General features: G+C 42.9%; 2 protein-coding genes across 5 annotated transcripts in view; one reads left to right on the forward strand and one right to left on the reverse strand.

Annotated features, from left to right (window-relative positions):
- Positions 1-12,629, forward strand: part of LOC139364526 (serine/threonine-protein kinase MARK1-like) — a 97,154-nt gene extending 84,525 nt beyond the window's left edge. For 2 of the 4 annotated variants that reach the window (XM_071101320.1, XM_071101319.1), the window contains 6 exons: positions 3,261-3,433; positions 3,763-3,854; positions 4,293-4,454; positions 6,957-7,214; positions 9,425-9,469; positions 10,086-12,629. In XM_071101320.1, the coding sequence (XP_070957421.1) occupies positions 3,261-3,433; positions 3,763-3,854; positions 4,293-4,454; positions 6,957-7,214; positions 9,425-9,469; positions 10,086-10,431 (1,076 nt within the window). In that variant the 3' untranslated portion in view covers positions 10,432-12,629. The remainder of the gene's footprint in view (positions 1-3,260; positions 3,434-3,762; positions 3,855-4,292; positions 4,455-6,956; positions 7,215-9,424; positions 9,470-10,085) is intronic. The other 2 variants (XM_071101323.1, XM_071101322.1) reach the window with 1 other exon arrangement.
- A 207-nt stretch (positions 12,630-12,836) lies between these two features.
- The window catches only part of LOC139364527 (creatine kinase M-type), a 23,398-nt gene continuing 8,514 nt past the window's right edge, over positions 12,837-27,720 (reverse strand). Inside the window, exons 4-9 of the mRNA XM_071101324.1 lie at positions 26,035-26,189; positions 23,779-23,911; positions 22,508-22,664; positions 21,700-21,823; positions 16,401-16,590; positions 12,837-14,830 (exon numbers count right to left, since the gene is read on the reverse strand). Of these exons, the coding sequence (XP_070957425.1) occupies positions 14,670-14,830; positions 16,401-16,590; positions 21,700-21,823; positions 22,508-22,664; positions 23,779-23,911; positions 26,035-26,189 (920 nt within the window). The 3' untranslated portion in view covers positions 12,837-14,669. The remainder of the gene's footprint in view (positions 14,831-16,400; positions 16,591-21,699; positions 21,824-22,507; positions 22,665-23,778; positions 23,912-26,034; positions 26,190-27,720) is intronic.

Here is a 27,720-nt window from a genome sequence, read left to right on the forward strand (position 1 = left end):
GCGATCGGTTGAAGAGCATGCATTTAATTTTACTTGCATTTAAGAGCAGTTGGAGGTCACGGAAGGAGAGTTGTAGGCATTGAAGCTCGTCTGGAGGTTAGTTAACATAGTGTCCAAAGAAGGGCCAGAAGTATACAGAATGGTGTCGTCTGCGTAGAGGTGGATCAGCAGCAAGAGCGACGACATTGATGTATACAGAAAAAAGAGTCGGCCCGAGAATTGAACCCTGTGGTACCCCATAGAGACTGCCAGAGGTCCAGACAACAGGCCCTCCGATTTGACACACTGAACTCTGTCTGAGAAGTAGTTGGTGAACCAGGAGAGGCAGTCATTTGAGAAACCAAGGCTGTTGAATGTGCCGAGAAGAATACGGTGATTGACAGATTCAAAAGCCTTGGCCAGGTCTATGAATAATGCACAGGATTGTCTCTTATCAATGGAGGTTATGATATCATTTAGGACCTTGAGCGTGGCTGAGGTGCACCCATGACCAGCTCGGAAACCAGATTGCATAGCAGAGAATGTACGTTGGGATTAGGGTCGGTGATCTGTTTGTTAACTCTGCTTTCGAAGACCTTAGAAAGGCAGGGTAGGATAGATATGCAGTTGAAGTCGGAAATTTACATACACTTATGTTGGAGTCATTAAAACTCGTTTTTCAACCACTCCACAAATGTCTTGTTAACAAACTATAGTTTTGGCAAGTAGGTTAGGACATCTACTTTGTGCATGACAAGTCATTTTTCCAACAATTATATCACAATTCCAGTGGGACAGAAGTTACACTACACTAAGTTGACTGTGCCTTTAAACAGCTTGGAAAATTCCAGAAAATTATGTCATGGCTTTAGAAGTGTCTGATAGGCTAATTGACATCATTTGAGTCAATTGGAGGTGTATCTGTGGATGTATTTCAAGGCCTACCTTCAAACACAGTGCCTCTTTGCTTGACATCGTGGGAAAATCAAAAAGAAATCAGCAAAGACCTCAGAAAAAAATTGGAGACCTCCAAGTGTGGTTCATTTTGGGAGCAATTTCCAAACCCCTGAAGGTACCATGTTCATCTGTACAAACAATAGTACTCAAGTATAAACACCATGGGACCACGCAGCCGTCATACCGCTCAGGAAGGAGACACATTCTGTCTCCTAGAGATGAACGTACTGTGGTGCGAAAAGTGCAAACCATTCCCAGAACAACAGCAAAGGACTTTGTGAAGATGCTGGAGGAAATGGGTACAAATGTATCTATATCCACAGTAAAACAAGTCCTATATCGACATAACCTGAAAGGCCGCTCGCAAGGAAGAAGCCACTGCTCCAAAACCACCTTAGAAAAGCCAGACTATGGTTTGCAACTGCACATGGGCACAAAGATCGTACTTTTTGGAGAAATGTCCTCTGGTCTGATGAAACAAAAATAGAACTGTTTGGCCATAATGACCATCGTTATGTTTGGAGGAAAAAGGGGGAGGCTTACAAGCCGAAGAACACCATCCCATCCGTGAAGCACGGCAATGCCACCAAATACTAATTGAGTGTATGTGAACTTCTGACCCACTGGGAATGTGATGAAAGAAATAAAAGCTTAAATAAATCACTCTCTACTATTTATTCTGACATTTCACATTCTTAAAATAAAGTGGTGATCCTTACTCACCTAAAACAGGTCATTTTTTACTAGGATTAAATGTCAGGAATTGTGAATAAACTGAGTTTAAATGAATTTGGCTGCATGTATAAACTTCCGACTTCAACTGTATATATTTACTTTTCAATACATTTGAAAACATTTCTAAAAACATGTTTTCTCTTTGTCATTTTGGAGTATTGTGTATAGATGGATATGGGGGATAATTTAAGCTGTAACACAACAAGATGTGGATTAGGTCAAGGGGGTATGAATACTTTCTGAAAGCACTGTAATTAGGTGGTTGATGAGCTGAATCAGGTAAGTTACAACTGGAGTTGGATTAAAAAAAGCTACAGGAGGGTTGCTCTCCAGGAACAGGGTTGGAGAGCCCTTGTTTACTGCGGTACTCTCTTCCCATAGAGTACCGCAGTACAAACCAATAACCATAAAACCTAGCGGACAAACAAGGAAATTGTTTCATTATCTATCCCATAGTGGATTGTAAAAACACTTAAAATAAGGACTGTGTTTCGTGTAGGCTTACCCTGGCGTAATGTTTTGATTACCGTGTTAATCTCTCTAGGACAAGGTGGCTTTTATCAATATATTTGACTGTATTTACCCCCCAAAAATGACATTCCAATTAGCTGCTAATGTGGTTATCATAAAGAACTACAAATGCCATGGTGATCTGGATGAGACTGATGAGTCGAGGCAAAGGTAAGATTCTGTGGATTAACTATGTTAGCTAAATGTAGTAATGAATAAATTGGCTAGATTTCTTTAAATAGGCAATTCTGTGAAATGTCTTGTGCAAGTTTTAAATTGACACTACCAAAGGGGACACTCCTAGCAAAGTTGTCAGCTAGAGATGACGTGCAGAGGCATGCAGGGATTTGTAGTCTTGCATGATGTCTACTTTGACGTTAAGGAGTATTTTTGAATCCGAGAGTAAATGGAATATATAAGTCATCTTGTCCGAGAGCAATTTACATAGTTATCAAAACGTCACGCCAGGGTTAGCTTACACGAAACACAACCCCTATTTTAAGTGTTTCTACAATTCCCAATGGTAAAAATGACTTGTGGAGAAATGATTGGAATCATTTCCCTGTTTGACTACTAGGTGTTATGGGTATTATGACACCTCCACTGTGGGGCTCTATAGACTTCCAGTCATTGTGCTAACGGTAGTTAACAATTGCGCTAATGGTAGTTGGCAACTTCCTTCAAACTGAACAAGTTCATCTGACTCTGGGGAAGTAGATAGTGCTTCATTGCCAAAATCCTGAAATATCCCTTTAAGTTGAACTTATTAGCCTCAGGAAGTTCCCTTTACACTTGAACCGTGTGCAACACGTGCAAGCAGAGCTTTCTTTACATGTGGCCTAATATAGTACATCCAATGGAAATGTTTAATTTACTTAACACCAGTAGGAATTTTAGGTGGATGCCAGTCAATAAAACACACAAATGTAGTTTTAACTGTTCAACTATCATTATTATATAAATGTTCTGCATTGACTGAAGTTACATGATATTTGCCCTAACTCTGCGGAAACCACAATGGGACTTCCTTGTTAAAAAAATAAAGTCCATACTGTTGTCATTGCTCTGTGGCTCCTCAGTGGCGCCCTCTATCCCCCCGTCTATGTCCTACACCAAGCGGGCGCAGGCCAACAGCGTGGAGAGCGACAAGGGCGATGCCGCCCACAAGCTTGGCACGGCCGGTTCCAAGGCTGACGTGCCCACCTCGCCGCTGGTGGCACAGGAGAGGAAGAAGTCATCCACCGCCTCAGGGGTGAGAGATCAAAGTGTCCTTTTGGGGGTCAAAATGCTATGCAGGATATGTATTATAATATTCAGAGGGCTACGGTTTCTGCCTCCAAACAAGCAGGGGACGACTGGCACAAAGTAGTTTTCTATCCCAAAATGTACAGGAAAGTTAGTCATTCCCAAAGTAATTTAGAACCCATCAGACTAGTCATAACTAGTCACGAGATGCTTAGCTTCCATTATGGTCTTTATTTTGTGGGACGGTCAGAACAGAAATAGTCTACATTGTGAATTAAGTAATTAAAGGCTGTGTGTTTCTGTGTGCGTATCTGTGTGCGTGTGTGTGACCCATAGAACAGCAACGCTATGACCAGGAGGAACACGTACGTGTGTGAGCGGTCGAGCACAGATCACTACACGGCCATTCCCAATGGCAAGGACAGCAGGTGAGGAGGGCGATGGGGATGATTGCTGTTGATAACGTTTGCAGCTTTGATTGCTGTTGACAATGTTTACCTGCCTAAATACGTAGGCGTTGGAGTGTGACTCTAGAACTGACTCTCTCCCTGTTCTTGCCCCCTCTCTACCCCTCTCCTCGTGTTCTTCCTCCTGTGATCCTTCTTGTCCTCTCTCTACCCCTCTCTCCTGCTTTCCTCGTGTTCTTCCTCCTGTGATCCTTCTTGTCCCCTCTCTACCCCTCTCTCCCGCTTTCCTCGTGTTCTTCCTCCTGTGATCCTTCTTGTCCCCTCTCTACCCCTCTCTCCTGCTTTCCTCGTGTTCTTCCTCCTGTGGCCCTTCTTGTCCCCTCTCTACCCCTTTCTTTCACCTTATTTCTCTCACCGTCCTGCTCTCTGTCTCTCGTTCTCTCGCTGTCTTTCTCTCAGTCTGACTGAGATGTCAGGCTCGGCCAGTGGCTCCTCGCCATCGTCAGGGGCAGCCTCAGCTGTCACTTCCACCCGTCCGCGTCATGTCAAGTCCATGTCGGCGTCGGGCCACCCCATCAAGTCCCCACTGCCTCCCATAGACGACAACGCGGAGTACAAGGGGTGAGCTAGGGGGCTAGAGAGAGTGAGAGGGGCTCAAGTCCCAAATAGGAAGGGGCCCAAGTTATATGAATTACTAATACCTACCCTATACATGTTTTTCTTCAGGTCTAAATCAAATCACATTTTATTTGTCACATACGCCGAATACGACTGGTATTTCACCTTAACGTGAAATGCTTACTTACTAGCCCTTAACCAACATGGCAGTTCAATAAATAGAGTTAAGAAAATATTTACTAAATAAACTAAAGTAAAAAAAAGGTAACACAATACATTTACATAACAATTAAGCTATATACAGGGGGTACCGGTACCTAGTCAAGGTAATTTGTAAAGTGACTATGCATAGATAATAAACAGCGAGGAGCAGCAGTGTAAAACCAAAGGGGGGAGCGTCAATGTAAATAGTCCGTTGGCCATTTGATTAGTTTAGTTGTTCAGCAGTCTTATGGCTTGGGGGGGGGGGGGGGGGGGGGGGGGGGGGGGGGGGGGGGGGGGGGGGGGGGGGGGTAGAAGCTGTTAAGGAGCCTTTTGGTCCTAGACTTGGTGCTCCGTTACCACTTGCCGTGCGGTAGCAGAGAGAACAGTCTATGACTTGGGTGACTGGAGTGTTTGAGCATTTTTTGGGCCTTCCTCTGACACCGCCTAGTATATAGGTCAAATGAAGTGCCTAAAGGTACATTTAGAGTTGAGCAAGGGTATAAGACAATGGAGGGTTAAGGAACTGTGAGAAATGACTTGTTAGGACGTCCATGTTTTTTCATTGCCCTACGATACTATTTCCTAGAAGTCAGAGATGGAACTTAATTTGATTCATGTTCTATTACTACTAATGTCTTGATATTAGGTGAGGGAAGAAATCGGTGATATTTCTTATCTATACAGTGCCTTGCGAAAGTATTTGGCCCTCTTGAACTTTGCGACCTTTTGCCACATTTCAGGCTTCAAACATAAAGATATAAAACTGTATTTTTTTGTGAAGAATCAACAACAAGTGGGACACAATCATGAAGTGGAACGACATTTATTGGATATTTCAAACTTTTTTAACAAATCAAAAACTGAAAAATTGGGCGTGCAAAATTATTCAGCCCCTTTACTTTCAGTGCAGCAAACTCTCTCCAGAAGTTCAGTGAGGATCTCTGAATGATCCAATGTTGACCTAAATGACTAATGATGATAAATACAATCCACCTGTGTGTAATCGAGCATCATGAAGAACAAGGAACACACCAGGCAGGTCCGAGATACTGTTGTGAAGAAGTTTAAATCCGGATTTGGATACAAAAAGATTTCCCAAGCTTTAAACATCCCAAGGAGCACTGTGCAAGTGATAATATTGAAATGGAAGGAGTATCAGACAACTGCAAATCTACCAAGACCTGGCCGTCCCTCTAAACTTTCAGCTCATACAAGGAGAAGACTGATCAGAGATGCAGCCAAGAGGCCCATGATCACTCTGGATGAACTGCAGAGATCTACAGCTGAGGTGGGAGACTCTGTCCATAGGACAACAATCAGTCGTATATTGCACAAATCTGGCCTTTATGGAAGAGTGGCAAGAATAAAGCCATTTCTTAAAGATGTCCATAAAAAGTGTTGTTTAAAGTTTGCCACAAGCCACCTGGGAGACACACCAAACATGTGGAAGAAGGTGCTCTGGTCAGATGAAACCAAAATGGAACTTTTTGGCAACAATGCAAGACGTTATGTTTGGCGTAAAAGCAACACAGCTCATCACCCTGAACACACCATCCCCACTGTCAAACATGGTGGTGGCAGCATCATGGTTTGGGCCTGCTTTTCTTCAGCAGGGACAGGGAAGATGGTTAAAATTGATGGGAAGATTGATGGAGCCAAATACAGGACCATTCTGGAAGAATGATGGAGTCTGCAAAAGACCTGAGACTGGGACGGAGATTTGTCTTCCAACAAGACAATGATCCAAAACATAAAGCAACATCTACAATGGAATGGTTCAAAAATAAACATATCCAGGTGTTAGAATGGCCAAGTCAAAGTCCAGACCTGAATCCAATCGAGAATCTGTGGAAAGAACTGAAAACTGCTGTTCACAAATGCTCTCCATCCAACCTCACTGAGCTCGAGCTGTTTTGCAAGGAGGAATGGGAAAAAATGTCAGTCTCTCGATGTGCAAAACTGATAGAGACATACCCCAAGTGACTTACAGCTGTAATCGCAGCAAAAGGTGGCGCTACAAAGTATTAACTTAAGGGGGCTGAATAATTTTGCACGCCCAATTTTTCAGTTTTTGATTTGTTAAAAAAGTTTGAAATATCCAATAAATGTCGTGCCACTTCATGATTGTGTCCCACTTGTTGTTGATTCTTCACAAAAAAATACAGTTTTATATCTTTGTTTGAAGCCTGAAATGTGGCAAAAGGTCGCAAAGTTCAAGGGGGCCGAATACTTTCGCAAGGCACTGTATCTTCTTTCTACTTCCTCTTTCCCTGCACCTATTCTTCCCCTCTCCCTCCGCAGCCCTCCCACGGCCTCGCCGTCGGCGCACAGCATCAGCAGCAGCACGGCCGCCACGCCGCCTGACCGCACACGCTTCCCCCGCGGCTCCTCCAGCCGCTCCACCTTCCACGGAGCCCAACTTCGCGACCGCCGCTCGGCCACCTACAACGGTCCGCCCGCCTCGCCCACACTCTCCCACGACACGGGGGCTCTGTCCCAGGCGCGCAGGGGCACCTCCACGGGCATCATCGGCAAGATCACCTCCAAGTTTGTCCGCAGGTCAGTGGAAATGGGCGGAAAATGCACCATACCAATATGTTTGCCAAACCTGGGACCAATAGTCAGATGGCCTATCCTGAAGTATTGTAGGTGCGCTTGATTTATCCACAACTGCGTACAAGGCTGAGCAGAGTTGGCAATTTTGGGCCCATTCTATAGGTTTCATTGTACTGGGCACATCTCCATTATTTAAATGTATCTGACAATGTATTTGACTCAGATCTGATATTTACAATACTAAACTGCAGGAGTATGGTCAAGTCCATTTCAATTCTGCAAGTAAACTGCAATTACAATTTAGTTCCTGAATTGACGTTATTGAAATGGAATTGACCCCAATATCATGTCTCATGTTTCCCTTCCTTAGGGCCATATTTACCCAGCGTTTGCATCGGATATTGAAAGTAACAGCTGCATATTTTGTACTAGTCAATGTATGTAGTTCTTTACTAGGGTACCATGTAAGGTACAACGCTGCTTTGAGTGTGGAGAGGGATAATAGTGTGTGGTTGGGTTCCTCTTTCTCTCAATCCTGCATCAGGTGAAGTTGACCTTAGACACTGATCTTGGGTCAGTTCAGCATTTCCCACTAATGGTTGAGGTTAGGATTGGGGGAGGGAAAGCTGATCATAGATCTGTTCCTAGGGTAAACTTAACCCCGGAGCGCTAAGCCCACAGATGTCGTGTCCAGGCCCTATTCCCCTAGGTGAGCCTGCGGTGAGCAGGCTCTGGTCTGAGAGAGACGTGGGCTGCTTAAAGATATGCTCACACACTTGCAGGACCACATGCAAAGGCATAGACACGCATACATAAATGCATGCAGTCTCTCTCTCTTACACACACACACACACACACATACACACACACACACACACACACACACCCACACACACACACACACATACACACAGAGAGAGTGTGTGAAGTCTGCAGTATCTGTGACCGTGCTGCAGTCAGTCAAGGACACTGGGTAAAATGAGCCTGCTTTTTATCACCAGCCCGGTGCTCCACCCTTAGAGCACGACAAACTAACCTCACACTGCAGCCTGCCTGCATAACTGAGAGGTTCTATAGACTCATCGTATGCTACTGTAGCAATCAATGTGCATTTGTTTCTGCAGATTTTTATTTAAGATGAAATGTTTTGATTTTGTTCTTATAGTTTGTTGAGAGCAATTGTTAATCAGACTTAAACGTGTGTAGTAGGTATGAACTGGTTATGAACCAACCAGTATGAACTAGTTGGTTCTCAGTGCCTTCAATCAGCCCATAGTGAATTTAGGGTTATTGCTGAAAGCGTATGTAACGTGTATTTAAGCACATCATTTGTTAATGAAACATTGGGATCGATTTGCTGACGTCGTGGACTCATCACCATTTGATCGTACATGTCTGCCACATTATGAGAAAGTCATTGAACAACATTTCCACAACACCCTTTTCTGCCTTTCCGTTTCCATCCATAGTTACACTCCAAAAAAACCAGAAAGACCAATTTATTTAAAAATGACTTCTTTCATTGTTTTTGTTTTTTTTGTTTTTTTTAGAACTATGTCTTTCAGGGCTGGCCAGAGGTAGGAGCGCACAGAATGGGTTACCATGTCTATATCCCCACAATGACTCACCTCCACACCCTCTCTTCATCGCAATTCTAAGCCCTCTTCAATGACATGCAATCATTCATGCCCTGGTGCCAGCCCCCCTTCCCTAACCCCTCTCCCTATCCCCTCCCCACCCAAAATCCACTGTGCAGGGGCACTACACCGCTCCGCATTATCCACCCCCCTATCTGACCCTGCACCACTAACAGAGTGAGATTGAGACCCCCAAGATGCCTTGCCTGTGATGCCTTGGAGTTTGCAGACACCTGCACTCACTTTCCGACTTCTTCTTGTTTCGTTCTTTGGTTTGAGTGTGTTGTGTACTGTAGATGACTTCTATCATCCATCTCTCTCTGTTCACATGATTTCCACATTGTATCATCCTCCGTTTTAGCTTGCTTGCCAATATATACGTGTCATGTTGGTTTTTTGGCAGTCCTCGCTAGCTGCCTCCCCAGAACGAGTTGAGTCGCGTGACCGTGTATGTTTATAGATTTGACCCCATCCCACCCGCTTCCTTTTCACGTTCACATATCCCATCGTCTGTGTGTACACTGACGATCCCTTCCACTGCTCTGTTGAACTCTGAACTCTGATTGCTTCCCAAAGGGCCACGGTTGAAGGAGAGGCCAGTGGCAGTACAGACCCCCCAAGGTGAGGCATCGGCACAGCCGCCCCGCAGAAAAAGCAACAACAACCTCGAAATGAAAGCATGGCATGTCAATGAGGGTCACTACTAGTCTCAGGATCCTAAGCGAATGTCACCGGTTCACTCTTGTTGTGCTGTTCTTTGTTGTTATGTGTGTACTTTGTCCCCATGCCCTCTGTCACACAGCGGTTGGTGTTTGCGCTTTTTGTGTCTAAGTGGCGTGACCCTGAATACCATGTTCTTGCTAGACCTTGGTGGGCCATGTGTGTGTTTAAACTGTCTAGAAGTGTCTGATCTGAGTGTTTGTTACACGGAAATAAGTAATAGGTGCGTAATCTTTGAATAAAATATTTGAGTCATTCAGTTGTCAGTCTTACGAGGTCCCAAACACATGGGTTATATAAGTTCTGTGCGTTACCTTTTGTCCTCCATTATGCCCCCATTCCATCTTTGAAAAATAAATAGTTGCACGCTCTATATACTCCCAACCACGTCATATGACTCTTTTAAAAAAATATTTTTAAAAAATGGTCAGCACCTCACCAACCTTTTGGGATTTTGCGTCTACCTACTTATCTCCCATTCAATGAACACTATTGCCTGTGTTCTTTTCCTCTCCAGGAGCGCGTCAGGGGAACCCAAGGAGGACGGTTCCCGGGACTCCAAACCCCGTTCACTGCGCTTCACATGGAGCATGAAGACTACCTCATCCATGGAGCCCGGCGACATGATGCGCGAGATCCGGAAGGTCCTGGATGCCAACAACTGCGACTACGAGCAGCGCGAGCGCTTCATGCTCTTCTGCGTGCACGGCGACGCCCGCCAGGACAGTCTGGTCCAATGGGAGATGGAGGTGTGCAAGCTGCCACGCCTCTCACTCAACGGCGTGCGCTTCAAGCGGATCTCAGGCACGTCCATCGCCTTCAAGAATATTGCGTCCAAAGTGGCCAACGAGCTCAAGCTGTGAAAAGTGACTTTTGGGAAGACTAAACAAACTAAAGAGAATTAACATACAACACTGAAAACGGAGGAGGCAGAGGACATAATCCTGGTGTTCCTTGAGTTTGCGGGCGCCCCACGTGTCGGGCCCAAGAGAGTCAGCCGCAATATTGAGTTTACCGCTATTCGAGGCTACTGCCATATTGCTTGGTGAATCAACACAAAATACACTCCCCTTTTCCCTCCCCAAGGCAAACCCCTGTATTACAAAATCGTTGATTATAACGAGAGGTGAGAACTGACCATTATTGCAATAATATGAAAACATTTGTATCAATGGCCCGCAAAATTTCAATTCCATTGCTAAACTACCATTAAAGAGGGTTGAAATAAGAGACTGCAAAGCTACTTTTTCCACATGTACAGTATAAAATAAAATAGAGAATGTTTTGTTGTATTGTTCATAGAGTTGTATAAAACAAGGACTCTTCAGCATAATGTCTGCAGGTATTGTATAGTCTTGAGTTTCTGTACAGAAAGTGTTTAAATGTGTCATACTGTATTTTTTTCTTTTCGTATGGAGTTCTTTCCTTCTTGTTGACATATTTGTAGATTGTTTGCCTCCACTGAAGTCTAATGTTTAGAAGGAAAAAAAAAACATTTTTATTATCACGGGGAAAAGGAAAAAAACAAGCTTATTTTTTACTTTTCATGGATAATAAGTTCCTTTCTCAATACAGGAGAGATCGAGTGACGTGATCTGTGTTGAAAAGCAAAACTCTACACAACCCAAAGCCCTAATCAAGTCATTCCTCCTAATGCACTATTTTGGCCATTCTCACAACCCTCTTTCATGTAGCGTAGCTGAATGATGACGTTAGCACTGCAGTTTAAAATGTTCTGTTTATTGCATAGAATTTACATAAGGGATCTTATGCTGGCTAAGTCAGATGTGACGAACCATGTCCTTTAATTATCTTTGAGAACCCAAATATACGGTGTAGACTAGCAGGACCACAAATTGTTCAGTTGCACTCAATTTTAAGCCCGATCTCATAAAGTCTGCTTTATGCAGTCTTAAACACGGTGTTGCAGTTGTCGCTGGCATTGCGCTCGATGATTAATCAAATGCTCTTCAAACAAATATTGGGACAAAACTATTCATTCAAAACACTATTTGTGGTCTTTTAGTAGCATAAACGCACCGGCCACCATTCTAGGTCAGGAAGTGACATCAATTATTATAACTGCCTCAAATATCTCATGTTCTGCTTGAGAATGCCCAACGCTTTAAGGGTTCACACAAAGTGATGCCCAAGCAGTTTGACCTCACTAGTGACTATATCCCTCTGTTTCTCTTACTTCCTTCTAAACTGCAGTTAATTGGTAGTTACTGTGCGACACCTGTCTGACTTGTTTTGTGATCAATTTTATTTTCTTGCAAAATATATTGTATTTATTCCACCACATTATGCCTTTTAATGTGCTGCTTGGTATTTCTGAGGCATTCGCCTGTACAAGAAAAAAAAATAGGATATAGCTAGTTTCGCACATTTTTATTTTGGTTTAGGTTTTTCCCCTTTGTAATTAGTGATTGCGATGAGTACGTAAAATAACCACTAGTGCTGGTACGTTTCTACTTGTTATTTTGTATGAAAAGTGACGAGGGTCAACTGTGCAATGGTATTCCATGTTGTATTACTGTAAAGATGAGAGATGGGCCTATAGACCGCACCCTTTAACGCAACGCAGCGTAGAGAATGGAAACAGAATGCAGACATTTTATTTCCTAATTTCAAAAGACACAATAGAAAGGAAAAAGCAAAGGCGAGTGGTTAAAAAAAAATAATATGAAAACAAGGTTAAAAGCTGTGAGTCCTTCTCGAAGCTGAGCAAGAAATCTCCACCGCTGACTTTCTGTGGCATTATGGGAGCAGGGGGGTTGGAGGGGGTACTGCACGTGGAAGAAAAATGCATATTCCTAATTGTTAACGGTACAACTTCCAGAGAGGATGTCTATTGTGTTGCCTTAGCAGATCAAGTGTAGAGGAGAAGCAGAAAGTGTTAAAGAAATGTAAATGATTATGCCTCGCCCTTTTAATCTCCATTAACCCCTCCCCCCACCGAAAGCCCTCCTACCACAACATACATGCGAGGAAAGCTTGAGTCATCTAGATTCAGTCTCACTCGTGCACAATATTAAAGCTTACTTGAAAGGAGTCTCAAGCAAATGTCTGGTGTCGTTTTGTTATTTTTTTTACCAGTATTTACTATTCAATTTTGTGTGAGTAACCATGGCTTCACAGCCAATCGGTTTACCATAACCCGTGTAACATGGAGGAACGATATGTCCTGGAAAGAGCTTTGTAATTTGTATAGAAATATACACTGCTCAAAAAAATAAAGGGAACACTAAAATAACACATCCTAGATCTGAATGAATGAAATATTCTTATTAAATACTTTTTTCTTTACATAGTTGAATGTGCTGACAACAAAATCACACAAAAATGATCAATGGAAATAAAATGTATCAACCCATGGAGGTCTGGATTTGTCACACTCAAAATTAAAGTGGAAAACTACACTACAGGCTGATCCAACTTTGATGTAATGTCCTTAAAACAAGTCAAAATGAGGCTCAGTAGTGTGTGTGGCCTCCACGTGCCTGTATGACCTCCCTACAATGCCTGGGCATGCTCCTGATGAGGTGGCGGATAGTCTCCTGAGGGATCTCCTCCCAGACCTGGACTAAAGCATCCGCCAACTCCTGGACAGTCTATGGTGCAACGTGGCGTTGGTGGATGGAGCGAGACATGATGTCCCAGATGTGCTCAATTGGATTCAGGTCTGGGGAACGGGCGGGCCAGTCCATAGCATCAATGCCTTCCTCTTGCAGGAACTGCTGACACACTCCAGCCACATGAGGTCTAGCATTGTCTTGCATTTAGGAGGAACCCAGGGCCAACCGCACCAGCATATGGTCTCACAAGGGGTCTGAGGATCTCCTCTCGGTACCTAATGGCAGTCAGGCTACCTCTGGCAGGCACATGGAGGCCTGTGCGGCCCCCCAAAGAAATGCCACCCCACACCATGACTGACCCACCGCCAAACCAGTCATGCTGGAGGATGTTGCAGGCAGCAGAACGTTCTTCACGGCGTCTCCAGACTCTGTCACGTCTGTCACATGTGCTCAGTGTGAACCTGCTTTCATCTGTGAAGAGCACAGGGCGCCAGTGGCGAATTTGCTTGGTGTTCTCTGGCAAATGCCAAACGTCCTGCACGGTGTTGGGCTGTAAGCACAACCCCCACCTGTGGACGTCAGGCCCTCATACCACCATCATGGAGTCTGTTTTTGACCATTTGAGCAGACACATGCACATTTGTGGCCTGCTGGAGGTCATTTTGCAGGGCTCTGGCAGTGCTCCTCCTGCTCCTCCTTGCACGAAGGTGGAGGTAGCGGTCCTGCTGCTGGGTTGTTGCCCTCCTACGGCCTCCTCCACGTCTCCTGATGTACTGGCCTGTCTCCTGGTAGCGCCTCCATGCTCTGGACACCACGCTGACAGACACAGCAAACCTTCTTGCCACAGCTCGCATTGATGTGCCATCCTGGATGAGCTGCACTACCTGAGCCACTTGTGTGGGTTGTAGACTCCGTCTCATGCTACCACTAGAGTGTGGCAGAACCACTCCTTTATTGGGGGTGTCTTGCTAATTGCCTATAATTTACACCTGTTGTCTATTCCAACAGCATGTGAAATTTATTGTCAATCAGTGTTGCTTCCTAAGTGGACAGTTTGATTTCACAGAAGTGTGATGGACTTGGAGTTACATTGTGTTGTTTAAGTGTTCCCTTTATTTTTTTGAGCAGTGTATATTGCTCTGTAGCTCATGATTATCCTAATGTGTGTGGCCATGCCAAACTTCATACTGAAAGCAAACAGGTGAAATTAAGCAAAAATATTTGAAGTCAAACAGTTTTTATATACAGCACATAAGCATAATTTTGAATTTTTGAATAGTATTTTACTTTTTTATGCAATAAGTCTTTGTACCTATGTCACAGTGTTAATTAAATTAGAACACAGTACAATCAACATTAACATAGTCAGCTGTTAAAACATTGTTGGTTTTAGAAAAACTCATGATCATGTCATTCTCGCAAAAGCCCTGTAATTACAATAGCACGCTCCCAGTCAATCTACTAAAATGTGAAGTGTTTGTTGATTAGGACAGGAGTCCCTTTCCCTCCCATCTTCCTCAGCTCTACTTCTGTAAAGGCACCAGATCATCGATTTTCTCTTCCCCCTCTAACCTCTTCTCCATGCGGATGAGCAGCTTGACCCCGTCCACCACTAGCTGCGTGAACCCCACCTCGTCCAAGCCGATTGTCTGGGCATTACTGATGTTATACACTTCACTGCAGTCTAAGGAGAAAGAGGTAAGAACTTCAGTTATTTCGACCATATTAAAGTAGGGTATGTAAGGACTTGCTTGTCAATTTGGAGGAAATTATAGCAGTATATATTTTTTTATCCTTGTAAAAAAAACTAAAATAATTTAAAGTAACTAACTTATAGCATATATAGATACTATATACACACACATTATACAATACATGACTTAAAGTATGTGGACACCTGTTTGTCAAACATTTTATTCCAAAATCGTGGGCATTGATGTGGACTTGGTCCTCCCCTTTTGCAGCTATAACAGCCTCTTCACTTCTGGGAGGGCTTTCCACTAGATGTTGGAACATTTCTGCAGGGACTTGCTTCCATTCACCCACGAGAGAATTAGTGAGGTCGGTCACTGATGTTGGGTGATAAGGCCTGGCTCACTGTCGGCGTTAAAATTCATCCCAAAGGTGTTCGATGGGGTTGAGGTCAGGGCTCTGTGCAGGCCAGTCAAGTTCTTCCACGCCGATCTCAACAAAACATTTCTGTATGGACCTCACTTTGTGCATGGTGGCATTGTCAAGCTGGAACAGGAAAGGGCCTTCCCCAAACTGTTGCCACAAAGTAGGAAGCACAGAATTGTTCTAGAATGCCATTGTATGCTATAGTAGCATTAAGATTTCCCTTCACTGAAACATGAAAAACAGCCCAAGACCATTATTCCTCATCCACCAAACTTTACAGTTGGCACTATGCATTGGTGCAGGTAGAGTTCTCCTGGCATCCGAAGAAGCCAGATTTGTCCTTCGGGCTGCCAGATGGTGAAGTGTGACTCATTACTCTAGAGAACGTGTTTCCACTGCTCCAGATTCCAATTGCGGCGCGCTTTACACCACTCCAGCCGGCGCTTGGCATTGCGCATGGTGATCATAGGCTTGTGAGCGGCTGCTCAGCAATGGAAACCCATTTCATGAAGCTCCCAACGAACAGTTCTTGTGCTGACGTTGCTTCCATAGGCAGTTTGGAACTCGGTAGTGAGTGTTGCAACTGAGGACAGATGATTTTTATGCGCTTCAGCACTCGGCGGTCCCGTTCTGTGAGCTTGTGTGGCCTACCACTTCGTGGTTTTGCTGTTGTTGCTCCAAGATGTTTCCACTTCACAATAACAGCACTTAGTTGACTGGGGCATCTCTAGCAGGGCTGAAATTTGACGAACTGACATGTTGGACAGGTGCCATTCTATGAGGGTGCCACGTTGAAAGTCACTGAGCTCTTCAGTAAGCCCATTCTCCTGTTTGTCTATGGAGATTGCATGGTTATGTGCTCAATTTTATACACCTGTCAGCAACGGGTGAAGCTGAAATAGCCGCATCCACTAATTTGAAGGGGCGTCCACATACTTTTGTGTATATGTAGTGTATATTACACCTAGAGTTATACTCAGAATATCTAGAAGAATGATTCATGACCTATATATGTTTTGCCAATTGTACAAAAACTCTGTCAAATGTGCCAAGGAAGCGCTGAAATTCAGAATAGATTTATTTTTTACTCCAATTAGTTTTCACTAAAACAATTTCAGCCCGTCCATGTGCATTACCGGTGTTGTCCATGCGGAGGCGTAGTCTCCTGAGGACGTCTTCCAGACGTTTGTGTCTGGGCAGGTGTTGCAGCTTGACACGAACGCTAGCCCTCAGGCCGGTCCCCACATCTGCTGGAGAGCTCACTACCCATCCAAGCTGCTGCTTCCAGATGAATGGGTGCCTCAGCTTTTTGTACAGTGCCTCCAACTGGACAACAAGAGACGGTCATAGCTCATTAGTTTTGCCCCATTAAATTTCTATTAATAGACTTGTTTTTTTTCACCACCACAGAAGTTTGGATTGGACATCCATACTAGAGTACGACCGATTTTAATCGGAATGGATGATTTAATTAGGGCCGATTTTCAAGTAATCTGCATTTTTGGACTCCAATCGTGGCCGATTACATTGCACTCCACGAGGAGACTGCGTGGCAGGCTGACTACCTGTTATGCGAGTGCAGCAAGGAGCCAAGGTAAGGTGCTAGCTAGCATTAAACGTATGTTATAAAAAAACAATCACTCTTAACATAATCCCTAGTTAACTACACATTGCTGATGATATTACTAGTTTATCTAGCTTGTCCTGCGTTGCATATAATCGATGCGGTGCCTGTTAATTTATCATTGAATCAGCCTACTTCGCCAAACGAGTGATTTAACAAGCGCATTCGCGAAAAAAAGCACTGTTGTTGCACCAATGTGAACCTAAACATCAACGCCTTTCTTAAAATCAATACACAAGTATATATTTTTAAACCTGCATTTTTAGTTAATATTGCCTGCTAACGTGAATTTATTTTAACTATGGAAATTGTGTCACTTCCCTTTCGTTCTGTGCAACAGAGTCATGGTATATGCAGCAGTTTGGGCAGCCTGGCTCATTGCGAACTGTGAAGACTATTTCTTCCTAACAAAGACAGCCAACTTCGCTAAACGGGGATGATTTAACAAAAGCGCATTTGCGAAAATATCATCATCGTTGCACGAATGTACCTAACCATAAACATCAATGCCTTTCTTAAAATCAAGACACAGAAGTATATATTTTTAAACCTGCATATTTAGTTGAAAGAAATTCATGTCAGCAGGCAATATAGGGAAATTGTGTCACTTCTCTTGCGTTCATTGCCAGCAGAGTCAGGGTATATACAACAGTTTGGGCCTCATGGCTCGTTGCGAACTAATTTGCCAGAATGTTACGTAATTATGATGTAACATTGAAGGTTGTGCAATGTAACAGCAATATTTAGACTTAGGGATGCCAACCGTTCGATTAAATACGGAACGGTTCCGTATTTCACTGAAAGAATAAACGTTTTATTTTCAAAATGATCGTTTCTGGATTTTACCATATTAATGACCTATGGTTCGTATTTCTGTGTGTTATTATGTTATAATTAAGTCTATGATTTGATAGAGCAGTCTGACTGAGTGGTGGTAGGCAGCAGCAGGCTTGTAAGCATTCATTCAAACAGCACTTTCGTACATTTGCCAGCAGCTCTTCCCTGTGCTTCAAGCATTGCGTTGTTTATGGCTTCAAGCCTATCAATTCCCGAGATTAGGCTGGTGTAACCGATGTGAAATGGCTAGCTAGTTAGCGGGGTGTGCGCTAATAGCATTTCAATCGGTGAAGTCACACGCTCTGAGACTTTGAAGTAGTTGTGCCCCTTGCTCTGCAAGGGCCGCGGCTTTTGTGGAGCGATGGGTAATGATGCTTCGAGGGTGGCTTCTTACCTGGGAATATTGAAGACTCATGTTAAAGGAACCACCAGCTTTCATATGTTCTCATGTTCTGAGCAAGGAACTTAAACGTTAGCTTTTTTACATGGCACATATTGCCCTTTTACTTTCTTCTCCAACACTTTGTTTTTGCATTATTTAAACCAAATTGAACATGTTTCATTATTTATTTTGATGTATTATATTAAGTTTTAAAAAGTGTTCATTCAGTATTGTTGTAATTGTCATTATTACAAATAAATAAATACAATTTTTAAAAATCGGCAGATTAATCGGTATCGGCTTTATTTGGTCCTCCAATAATCGGTCTCGTTATCGCCGTTGAAAATCTTAATCGGTCGACCTCTAATCCATACCACTTTCATACTATCATGCTGACCCAAACTATACGCTAGCGCATTAGAGCTTAGTTCGGACGTGGCTCAGAAGTGTGAAAAGGGTAAAAGTTTGGTGGTAGGAATCAGAAATTCAAATGGCCTATGGCTAAGCGAACTGTTAACCGTAGTCTTACTGAATGTGCAATATCGCTAACCAGTACAGCGGTCAGAAACATGGTTGAATTAAACACCTTCTTGCTATGCTGGAACAAAAGCCTGTACACTCGTGTACAACCTGTGCTTCTTTAGATCCAGAATTGCCTAACACTGCCTTAAAGTGGGACTGATAGCATGTTAACTACTTTGCAGATACGAAGCAGACAATCCTAATATCAGTCAAAAATATCAAATTCCCAGTTTATGCCACAAAAGCAACTTTATAAGAGGTTGGGTTCTAAATATACTTAAATATCCAAATGAAATGTAATTGCTGAAATATACTTAAAAGTAAACAAATACTTAATAGGGAAAAAAAAGGAAATAAATTCCTTATTAAGCAAAGCAGATGGCACCATTTTCTTGTTTAAAACATTAACGGATAGCCAGGGCTAGAATCAACACTCATTTACAAATTATGCATTTGTATTTACTGAGTTCTCCAGATAAGAAGCAGTAGGGATGTTCACATGTTATCTTGACAAGTGCATGAATTGGACCATTTTCCAGTCCTGCTAAGCATTCAAAATGTAACGAGTACTTTTGGGTGCCAGGAAAAATGTATGGAGTAAAAAGTACATTATTTTATTTAGGAATGTAGTTACTTTTTAGACAACCTTTACTTAAAGTACAAATATTTTTTTAAATGACAAAAGTAGTACTTTAAAGTATTACACCACTGTGCAAGGTTAATTTAATTGACCAATACTTTTCTTGGTCGTGCCAAAAATATTGCTATCAGGTTGTAAATCAGAGCTGGCCTGGTACAATGTTTGCTGCCTCCATTCGGGATGCACTGTTTCAGTTTCAATGGCTCATTTATTTATTTTTACAAAAATGGCGAATGTAACTAAGGCTGGGAATGACCATACAATCAAACTAGCAAGGGCAAGGATCACATCAGTCATAACGTGGCTAATAGGCTAGCGTATCTATACTGAACAAAGATATTAACTCTACATGCTACAATTTCAACTATTTTACTGAGTTACAGTTCATATAAGGAAATTTGTCAATTTAAATGAATTAAGTAGGCCCTAATCTATTGATTTCACATGACTGGACAGGGTGCAGCGATGGGTGAGCCTCGGAGGGAATAGGCCCACCCACTTGGGGGCCAGGTTTAGCCAATCAGAATGAGTTTTTCCCCACACAAGGGATTTATTACAGACAGAAGTATTCTTAAATTTCCTGCCGGTGAAGAAGCCAGATGTGGAGGTCCTGGGCTGGCATGGTTACACGTGGTCTGCGGTTGTGAGGCCGGTTGGATGTACTGCCAAATTTTATAAAACTGCCAATTAAATTCTCTAGCAACTGCTCTGGTGGACATTCCTACAGTCAGCAACTTGAGACATCTGTGGCATTGTGTGACAAACTGCACGTTTTAGTGGCCTTTTATTGTCCCCAGCACAAGGTACACCTTGTTTAATCAGCTTCTTAATATGCCACACCTGTCAGGTATTATCTTGGCAAAGGAGAAATGCTCACTAACAGGGATGTAAAGGCATTTGTGCAGGTATCATTTGGTTAGCTAGCAAGAACTTAAACGACTGTTATTCAGTTAACATATCTCTTGCGTTCGCAAATTCACTCTGGCTATTTTATCTACTCCGATTTCAGAGCACTCGTCTATGTCCCAGAGCGCAGAATGGCTGATGAATTTACGAATGCGCAATATCCGCTCAATATGATCGGTGTCTGTAAACAGGCGGAGAAAGTAATTGCACAGCTAGCTAACAATGAGACAGATATATTTCACTTGATGTATAAATGTGAGGCATCCGCTTGACGTTTCCATCCATTACCAAATGCTAGTTAAAGGAAGCCCCGTAGCAGGCAGTGGGAGAAGATGGAACAAGATGGATTTTTTTCCAAATTGTGTTGTGTAGAAGGGCCGGGGTGCAAAGGCTAATTGCGTTATTGCACTTCGCAGGCTAGGTGTTCCCTAAGGAAAATATGCTGGAGTGCTTTAATATGATCTCGCTAGCCTGTGCTTGACTCATTTGTTTCCATTAGCGACAAAACTGTGGTTTATATTGATTTAGTTATAACAGTCGTTGGTAATAGTTAGTCACGAACGCTCTGGATAACATGTAAAGCGCATAACCAGCTCTGCTAGGGCGAGTAAAATGGTCAGACTAGATCTGATTGCCGTTGGCGCATCGGTCTGCGTAGACACTGGTCCTGGACGAGACAATGTTTTTATTAGGTTGTATTTGCGTAGACTGGTCCTGGACGAGGCAGATGTTTTTTATTAGGTTGTATTTGCGTAGACTCTGGTCCTGGATGAGACAATGTTTTTATTAGGTTGTATTTGCGTAGACTGGTCCTGGACGAGACAGATGTTTTTATTAGGTTGTATTTACTGCAGTGTCTCTTCATAGTCCAAGCGCACGGCCGCGTTCCCAATCAATGGTGCTGTAGCATTTTCACAAATGCCTTAGTATACGTAATTCCCAAACTTTTAAATAATTTATGAAAACTTGTAAATGACTTTGTCTAAGTGGTTTCATGAATTGTTGCGTGTAAAATCTCTAGAATTACCTATGTTTACCTTTGATGTTAAATGCCATTATACATATCCTTGTAATTCCGATTATAACTATTTTATTAACATTATTATTCTCTTGGCCAAATATTATATTCACAAATGTAAATGGGGTGGGAAAAACTCCTAATTTTGTAGGTTTTTTTCATTGAACTGTTACAATTGTATAAATCCCTGAAACTTAAGTTGGAAAAATTATTAGAAGTAATGTCTCTTAATTTTTGGGGTCGGGTTCGCCTGGTGTTCTATTATTTAAAAAATGTCATTGTATTCGCCGGAATGTCCCTGTATTGATGTGTAATAATGTTATTATTGTTGCAATATAAACTAAATTAAAACAATAAGAATAAAAAAGTGCTTGCTTAAAAAAAACTCATATTCGTCCTCGGTGTTTATGAACTGATTGTAATACGATTTCTTGTTGCTAAAATGCTGTCAGTTCCACTTTAAGGTAATCATGCAATCAGGATCTGTGTCTTCCGAGGGTACCAACCTTAAGGATGTTGACACAGATACATTGGAAGGCCTCTGCGATGTTGCCGTCATCTCGCGTGGTCACCAATCTGAGGTGGTCGTCAATGTTGACCCATACCACCAGGGTCCCGTCTTTACTGATCCTGCAGAGTGGTAATGGTCATCACAACAGTATCAGTGTGCAATGGACTTACAGGGCCAGTCCTTGCATCTAGAGTGCTGTTATGAATGTGAGAGTAGTTCGATATAGCCTCGTCCCTCAGCCATATACTAAAACAAGTGGTGTGCTGCTGTTTTGCTGGAAACATAGCTTTAATCTGTTAAAGGCCCATCGTGTAAAGGCACCATCTAACTGGGTTGTACTGTTTGTACATTTTGAGTAATATTGATTAATCACAGGACCTGGGTCGAGCAACAGAATCAGCTGGGTTTGTGACACCATGATATTTTTTGTTGCTTCTTTAAAATGGTTTGAATAATATGGGGTTTATTTAAACAGATATTCATGATGATTTACTCCTATACTTACAAGAAGAGTGCACTGTCTCACTTCTCCACTAGATTAGTAACAAACTGTTAAAGGCAAAACAGGCCGTAGAGCAGTTGTTTTACTTCTCCATCCAGTTTACAACTACTGTGGACTAAAAGGCAAAACAGACCCTAGAGCAGTTATTGCAACATTAATGTGTGAACATTACATTATATTTACGTATTTTTCATTGCAACAAAGAATATTAGTGCATAAAAAAGGTCAACAACACACACAATAAATGATTTAGGTTGTAAAGAAGGGAACATGCCAGTGGCACTTAAAGAGCAGCACTGACCATACAGCTCTGGAGTCAGGCCAGTCACGGGCCACCCCGTTCCTCAACTGGGAAAGGGAAGGGGCTCCCACGGTCACTCCCTTGTCTTCTTTGTCTTGTGACAGTTCTGCCCTTGAGTACAGCTTCCCTGGCAACTCCTCTGCCAATTGGTCCAGAGCTGGAAGAAGTGTCAATCAATCATGTTTGCTATAGGTCTGATTGGTTAGTGCAGGGATGCTCTGCTCCATTCTTCGATGACAGCAGTTCTGCAGATTTTTGTCCTTGCCTTTTAGCTAGTGACTGATTTCTATTTGGGCCATTCGGTAACATCAATTTGGTGAAGCGAAAACCAGCCGAGCTGTGGAACTCGGCCTTGAGCTGTGGAACTCGGCCTTGAGCTGTGGAACTCGGCCTTGAGCTGTGGAACTCGGCCTTGAGCTGTGGAACTCGGCCTTGAGCTGTGGAACTCGGCCTTGAGCTGTGCACCCCTGAAATAGTGTATCCTCCTTCTGACTCCATGTACCATTACAATGTTACTTGAAACTACTGTGTGAGAAGGAGCATTGATTGCTTTTGCTTGGTGTCCTCAAGATTATTAAAATTGATAGCAGCCCTCATATTCATTGTTATTCTTTAAATGTAAATGAATAGCCTAAAACATATCAACTTAAACTGCTGGAGTTAATGAGCTCAATTACATTTGGTTTTAATTGCCGTTGAGGATAAAGTATCACACTGTATCAGAGTTTGGGTCAATTCCACAAATTACATTTTAATTCTGTTCTCGCTCCCTGTAAACTCCATTGAATTAAATTCAAATTCCAGGTCAGTCTTTGAATTCAGAGAAAATTCAATTCCTCAATTCCAATGTTCGGTCAATTCCAGTAATTGAATTCCCAATTCAATATTATCCCCAACAATTCTAATTCTAATTTATGTCACTGTTCAGACAGCCTAGCTATACTGTAAATATAGGAATAGATGTTGAAATTACTAAAAACAAATCCTACAGTACATGTTTGATTCTCTGTGCATTAATTCCATTAACTGGGAAATGTAGGAATATTGAATTTCAATCTAAAAGATAATGTTTTTACAATTCCAATTAAAAAATATATATATTTCAATTCCATAACTTGAAGATTTAAAAATGTGAATTTAATTAACAGTAAATTATCCACTTCCTGACTGAATTCAATAATTGAAATGGAATTAAATTGGAATTGACATCAAACCTGCACTGTATGTAATATTTGTGCTATGTTGTTACTGTAGATCAGAGCACGCAGTACCTTTCTTGGCCAGCATGAAGAGCTGTCTACGCTCTCCCCGGCTGCAGTGTGTCGGAAAGCCGAAGTCATCCACACCACGCACCACACTCACCTCGCAGCTCAAGGCGTAATCACGGTCAAAATCATCACCTCCCTACGCACACACACAGAGTATACATTAATCAGCCAGCCATACACACACACACACACACAGAGAGAGCGAACGAGCCATAAATGGCGAGCAATAAATGCATTTAAACACATTTAAGTATTTACACATCTGATACGGATGTACTGGATAACACTATTGGAATGTTATGCCACAATGCCCTACATACAGTGCCTTGCAAGTATTCATCCCCCTTGGCATTTTTCCGATTTTGTAGCATTACAAACTGTAATTTAAATAGATTTTTATTTGGATTTCCTGTAATGGATATACACAAAATAGTCCAAATTGGTGAAATGAAATGGAAAAAATAACATGATTCAAATTCTACAAAATAAAAAACTGAAAAGTGGTGCGTGCATATGTATTCACCTCCTTTGCTATGAAGCCCCTAAATAAGATCTGGTGCAACCAATTATTGGCAATTAGCAAGACACCCCCAATAAAGGAGTGGTTCCGCAGGTGGTGACCACAGACCACTTCTCAGTTCCTTACCTTCAGAAGTCACAATTAGTTAAATAAAGTCCACCTGTCTGCAATCTGAGTGTCACATGATCTGTCACATGATCTCAGTACAAATACACCTGTTCTGAAAGGCCCCTGGAGTCTGCAACACCACTAAGCAAGCGGCACCATAAAGACCAAGGAGTTCTCCAAACGGGTCAGGTACAAAGTTGTGGAGAAGTACAGATCAGGGTTGGGTTCTAAAAAAAATATCTGAAATTTTGAACATCCCACGGAGCACCATTTCAATCCATTTTTAAAAAATGGAAAGAATATGGCACCACAACAAACCTGCCAAGAGAGCAGGTTTGACCAGGCAAGGAGGGCATTAATCAGAGAGGCAACAAAGAGACTAAAGATAAACCTGAAGGGGCTGCAAAGCTCCACAGCGGAGATCGGAGTATCTGTCCATAGGACCACTTTAAGCCGTACACTCCACAGAGCTGGGCTTTACGGAAGAGTGGACAGAATAGAGTCATTGCTTAAAAAAAAAATTAGGCAAACCCGTTTGTTTGGTGGTCGCCAAAAGGCATGTGGGAGACTCCCCAAACATATGGAAGAAGGTACTCATGTTAGATGAGACTAAAATTGAGCTTTTTGGCCATCAAGAAAACGCTATGTCTGACGCAAACCCAACACCTCTCATTTCCCCAAGAACACCAGGTTTTTCATCGGCAGGGACTGGGAAACAGGTTTCCCTCAAGAATTTCCCTGTATTTAGCGCCATCCATCATTCCTTCAATTCTGACCAATCTTCCAGTGATTTGAGACTGGGACGGTGGTTCACCTTCCAGCAGGACAATGACCATAAGCATACTGCTAAAGCAACACAAGTGTTTTAAGGGGAAACATTTAAATGTATTGGAATGGTCCAAGCCTAGACCTAAATCCAATTTAGAATCTGTGATATGACTTAAAGTACACCAGAGGAACCCATCCAACTTGAAGAAGCTGGAGCAGTTTTGCCTTGAATCTGCAAAAATCCCAGTAGCAAGATGCGCGAAGCTTATAGAGACAAACCCCCAAGAGACTTACAGCTGTAACTGCTGCAAAAGGTAGCTCTACAAAGTATTGACTTTGGGGGGGGTGAATAGTTATGCACGCTCAAGTTTTTAAAAAATGGTCGAATTTCATATGTTTCACAATAACAACATATTTTTTATCTTCAAAGTGGTAGGCATGTTGTGTAAAATAAAATGATACAAACCCCCCCCCCCCCCCCCCAAAAAAAATATATATTTCAATTCTAAGTTGTACGGGAACAAAATAGGAAAAATTCCAAGGGGGTTGAATACTTCCGCAAGCCCCTGTAGTTGTCATAAACATGACTGAGATCTTGACATAACATCTATCAACAGTTTTTATGACATGTCAAATCACACATCTTTGGTAGAGGTCTGTTATGAAGTGTGGCACACTGAAATCGTGTGAATAGTCCAAGCGATATGTGGCAAATGTTAACTTTTTCATAAAAGCATGAAACGTTGTAGTTGGGATTATGATGAAACCGTCAAATGCAACTTTTTTGTAACAATATTTTACATTTTGTTATGTGAAATGGAGATACACTTATAAGACCAGACTCTGTGTCCACGCAACAGTACCTTTAAGTTGTCATGATTAAAGTCACTCTCCTGTAACTTGCTGATCTTGTGGTTTTGGTAGGCCTCAATGACCCGATCAAAGAAGTCACAGAAGAGGATGTACGACTGGCCGTCACCAGCCACACAACCCACAGACATGGGTCCATGAAGCTCCCCTGTAAGACGGCACAGGAACAGTATACACACATATAGTAAGTAAGCACTCATACACTAGAGTCACACATTGTAAAGCAGCAGCAGATATTTTGGATTAGCTAGGTGTTAGGACATTGTTTTAGTATTTTTTAAGTGGGTGGCTATCATTATAATACATATATACACTGCTCAAAAAAATAAAAGGAACACTTACACAACACAATAACTCCAAGTCAATCACACTTCTGTGAAATCAAACTGTCCACTTAGGAAGCAACACTGATTGACAATAAATTTCACATGCTGTTGTGCAAATGGAATAGACAACAGGTGGAAATTATAGGCAATTAGCAAGACACCCCCAATAAAGGAGTAGTTCCGCAGGTGGTGACCACAGACCACTTCTCAGTTCCAATGCTTCCTGACTGATGTTTTGGTCACTTTTGAATGCTGGCGGTGCTTTCACTCTAGTGGTAGCATGAGACAGAGTCTACAACCCACACAAGTGGCTCAGGTAGTGCAGCTCATCCAGGATGGCACATCAATGCGAGCTGTGGCAAGAAGGTTTGCTGTGTCTGTCAGCGTAGTGTCCAGAGCATGGAGGCGCTACCACGAGACAGGCCAGTACATCAGGAGACGTGGAGGAGGCCGTAGGAGGGCAACAACCTAGCAGCAGGACCGCTAACTTTGCCTTTGTGCAAGGAGGAGCACTGCCAGAGACCTGCAATGACCTCCAGCAGGCCACAAATGTGCATGTGTCTGCTCAAACAGTCAGAAACAGACTCCATGAGGGTGGTATGAGAGCCCGACGTCCACAAGTGGGTGTTGTGCTTACAGCCCAACACCGTGCAGGACGTTTGGCATTTGCAAGAGAACATCAAGATTAGCAAATTCGCCACTGGCGCCCTGTGCTCTTCACAGATAAAAGCAGGTTCACACTGAGCACGTGACAGAGTCTGGAGACGCCGTGGAGAACATTCTGCTGCCTGCAACATCCTCCAGCATGACCGGTTTGAAGGTGGGTCAGTCATGGTGTGGGGTGGCATTTCTTAGGGGGGCCGCACAGCCCTCAATGTGCTCGCCAGAGGTAGCCTGACTGCCATTAGGTACCGAGATGAGATCCTCAGACCCCTTGTGAGACCATATGCTGGTGCGGTTGGCCCTGGGTTCCTCCTAATGCAAGACGATGCTAGACCTCATGTGGCTGGAGTGTGTCAGCAGTTCCTGCAAGAGGAAGGCATTGATGCTATGGACTGGCCCGCCCGTTCCCCAGACCTGAATCCAATTGAGCACATCTGGGACATCATGTCTCGCTCCATCCACCAACGCCATGTTGCACCACAGGCTGTCCAGGAGTTGGCGGATGCTTTAGTCCAGGTCTGGGAGGAGATCCCTCAGGAGACCCTCCGCCACCTCATCAGGAGCATGCCCAGGCGTTGTAGGGAGGTCATACAGGCACGTGGAGGCCACACACACTACTGAGCCTCATTTCGACTTGTTTTAAGGAAATTTCATCAAAGTTCATCACAGCATGTAGTGTGGTTTTCCACT

Source organism: Oncorhynchus clarkii, chromosome 13 (assembly GCF_045791955.1).
Source record: "Oncorhynchus clarkii lewisi isolate Uvic-CL-2024 chromosome 13, UVic_Ocla_1.0, whole genome shotgun sequence".
In the NCBI taxonomy this organism is placed as follows: Eukaryota; Metazoa; Chordata; class Actinopteri; order Salmoniformes; family Salmonidae; genus Oncorhynchus; species Oncorhynchus clarkii.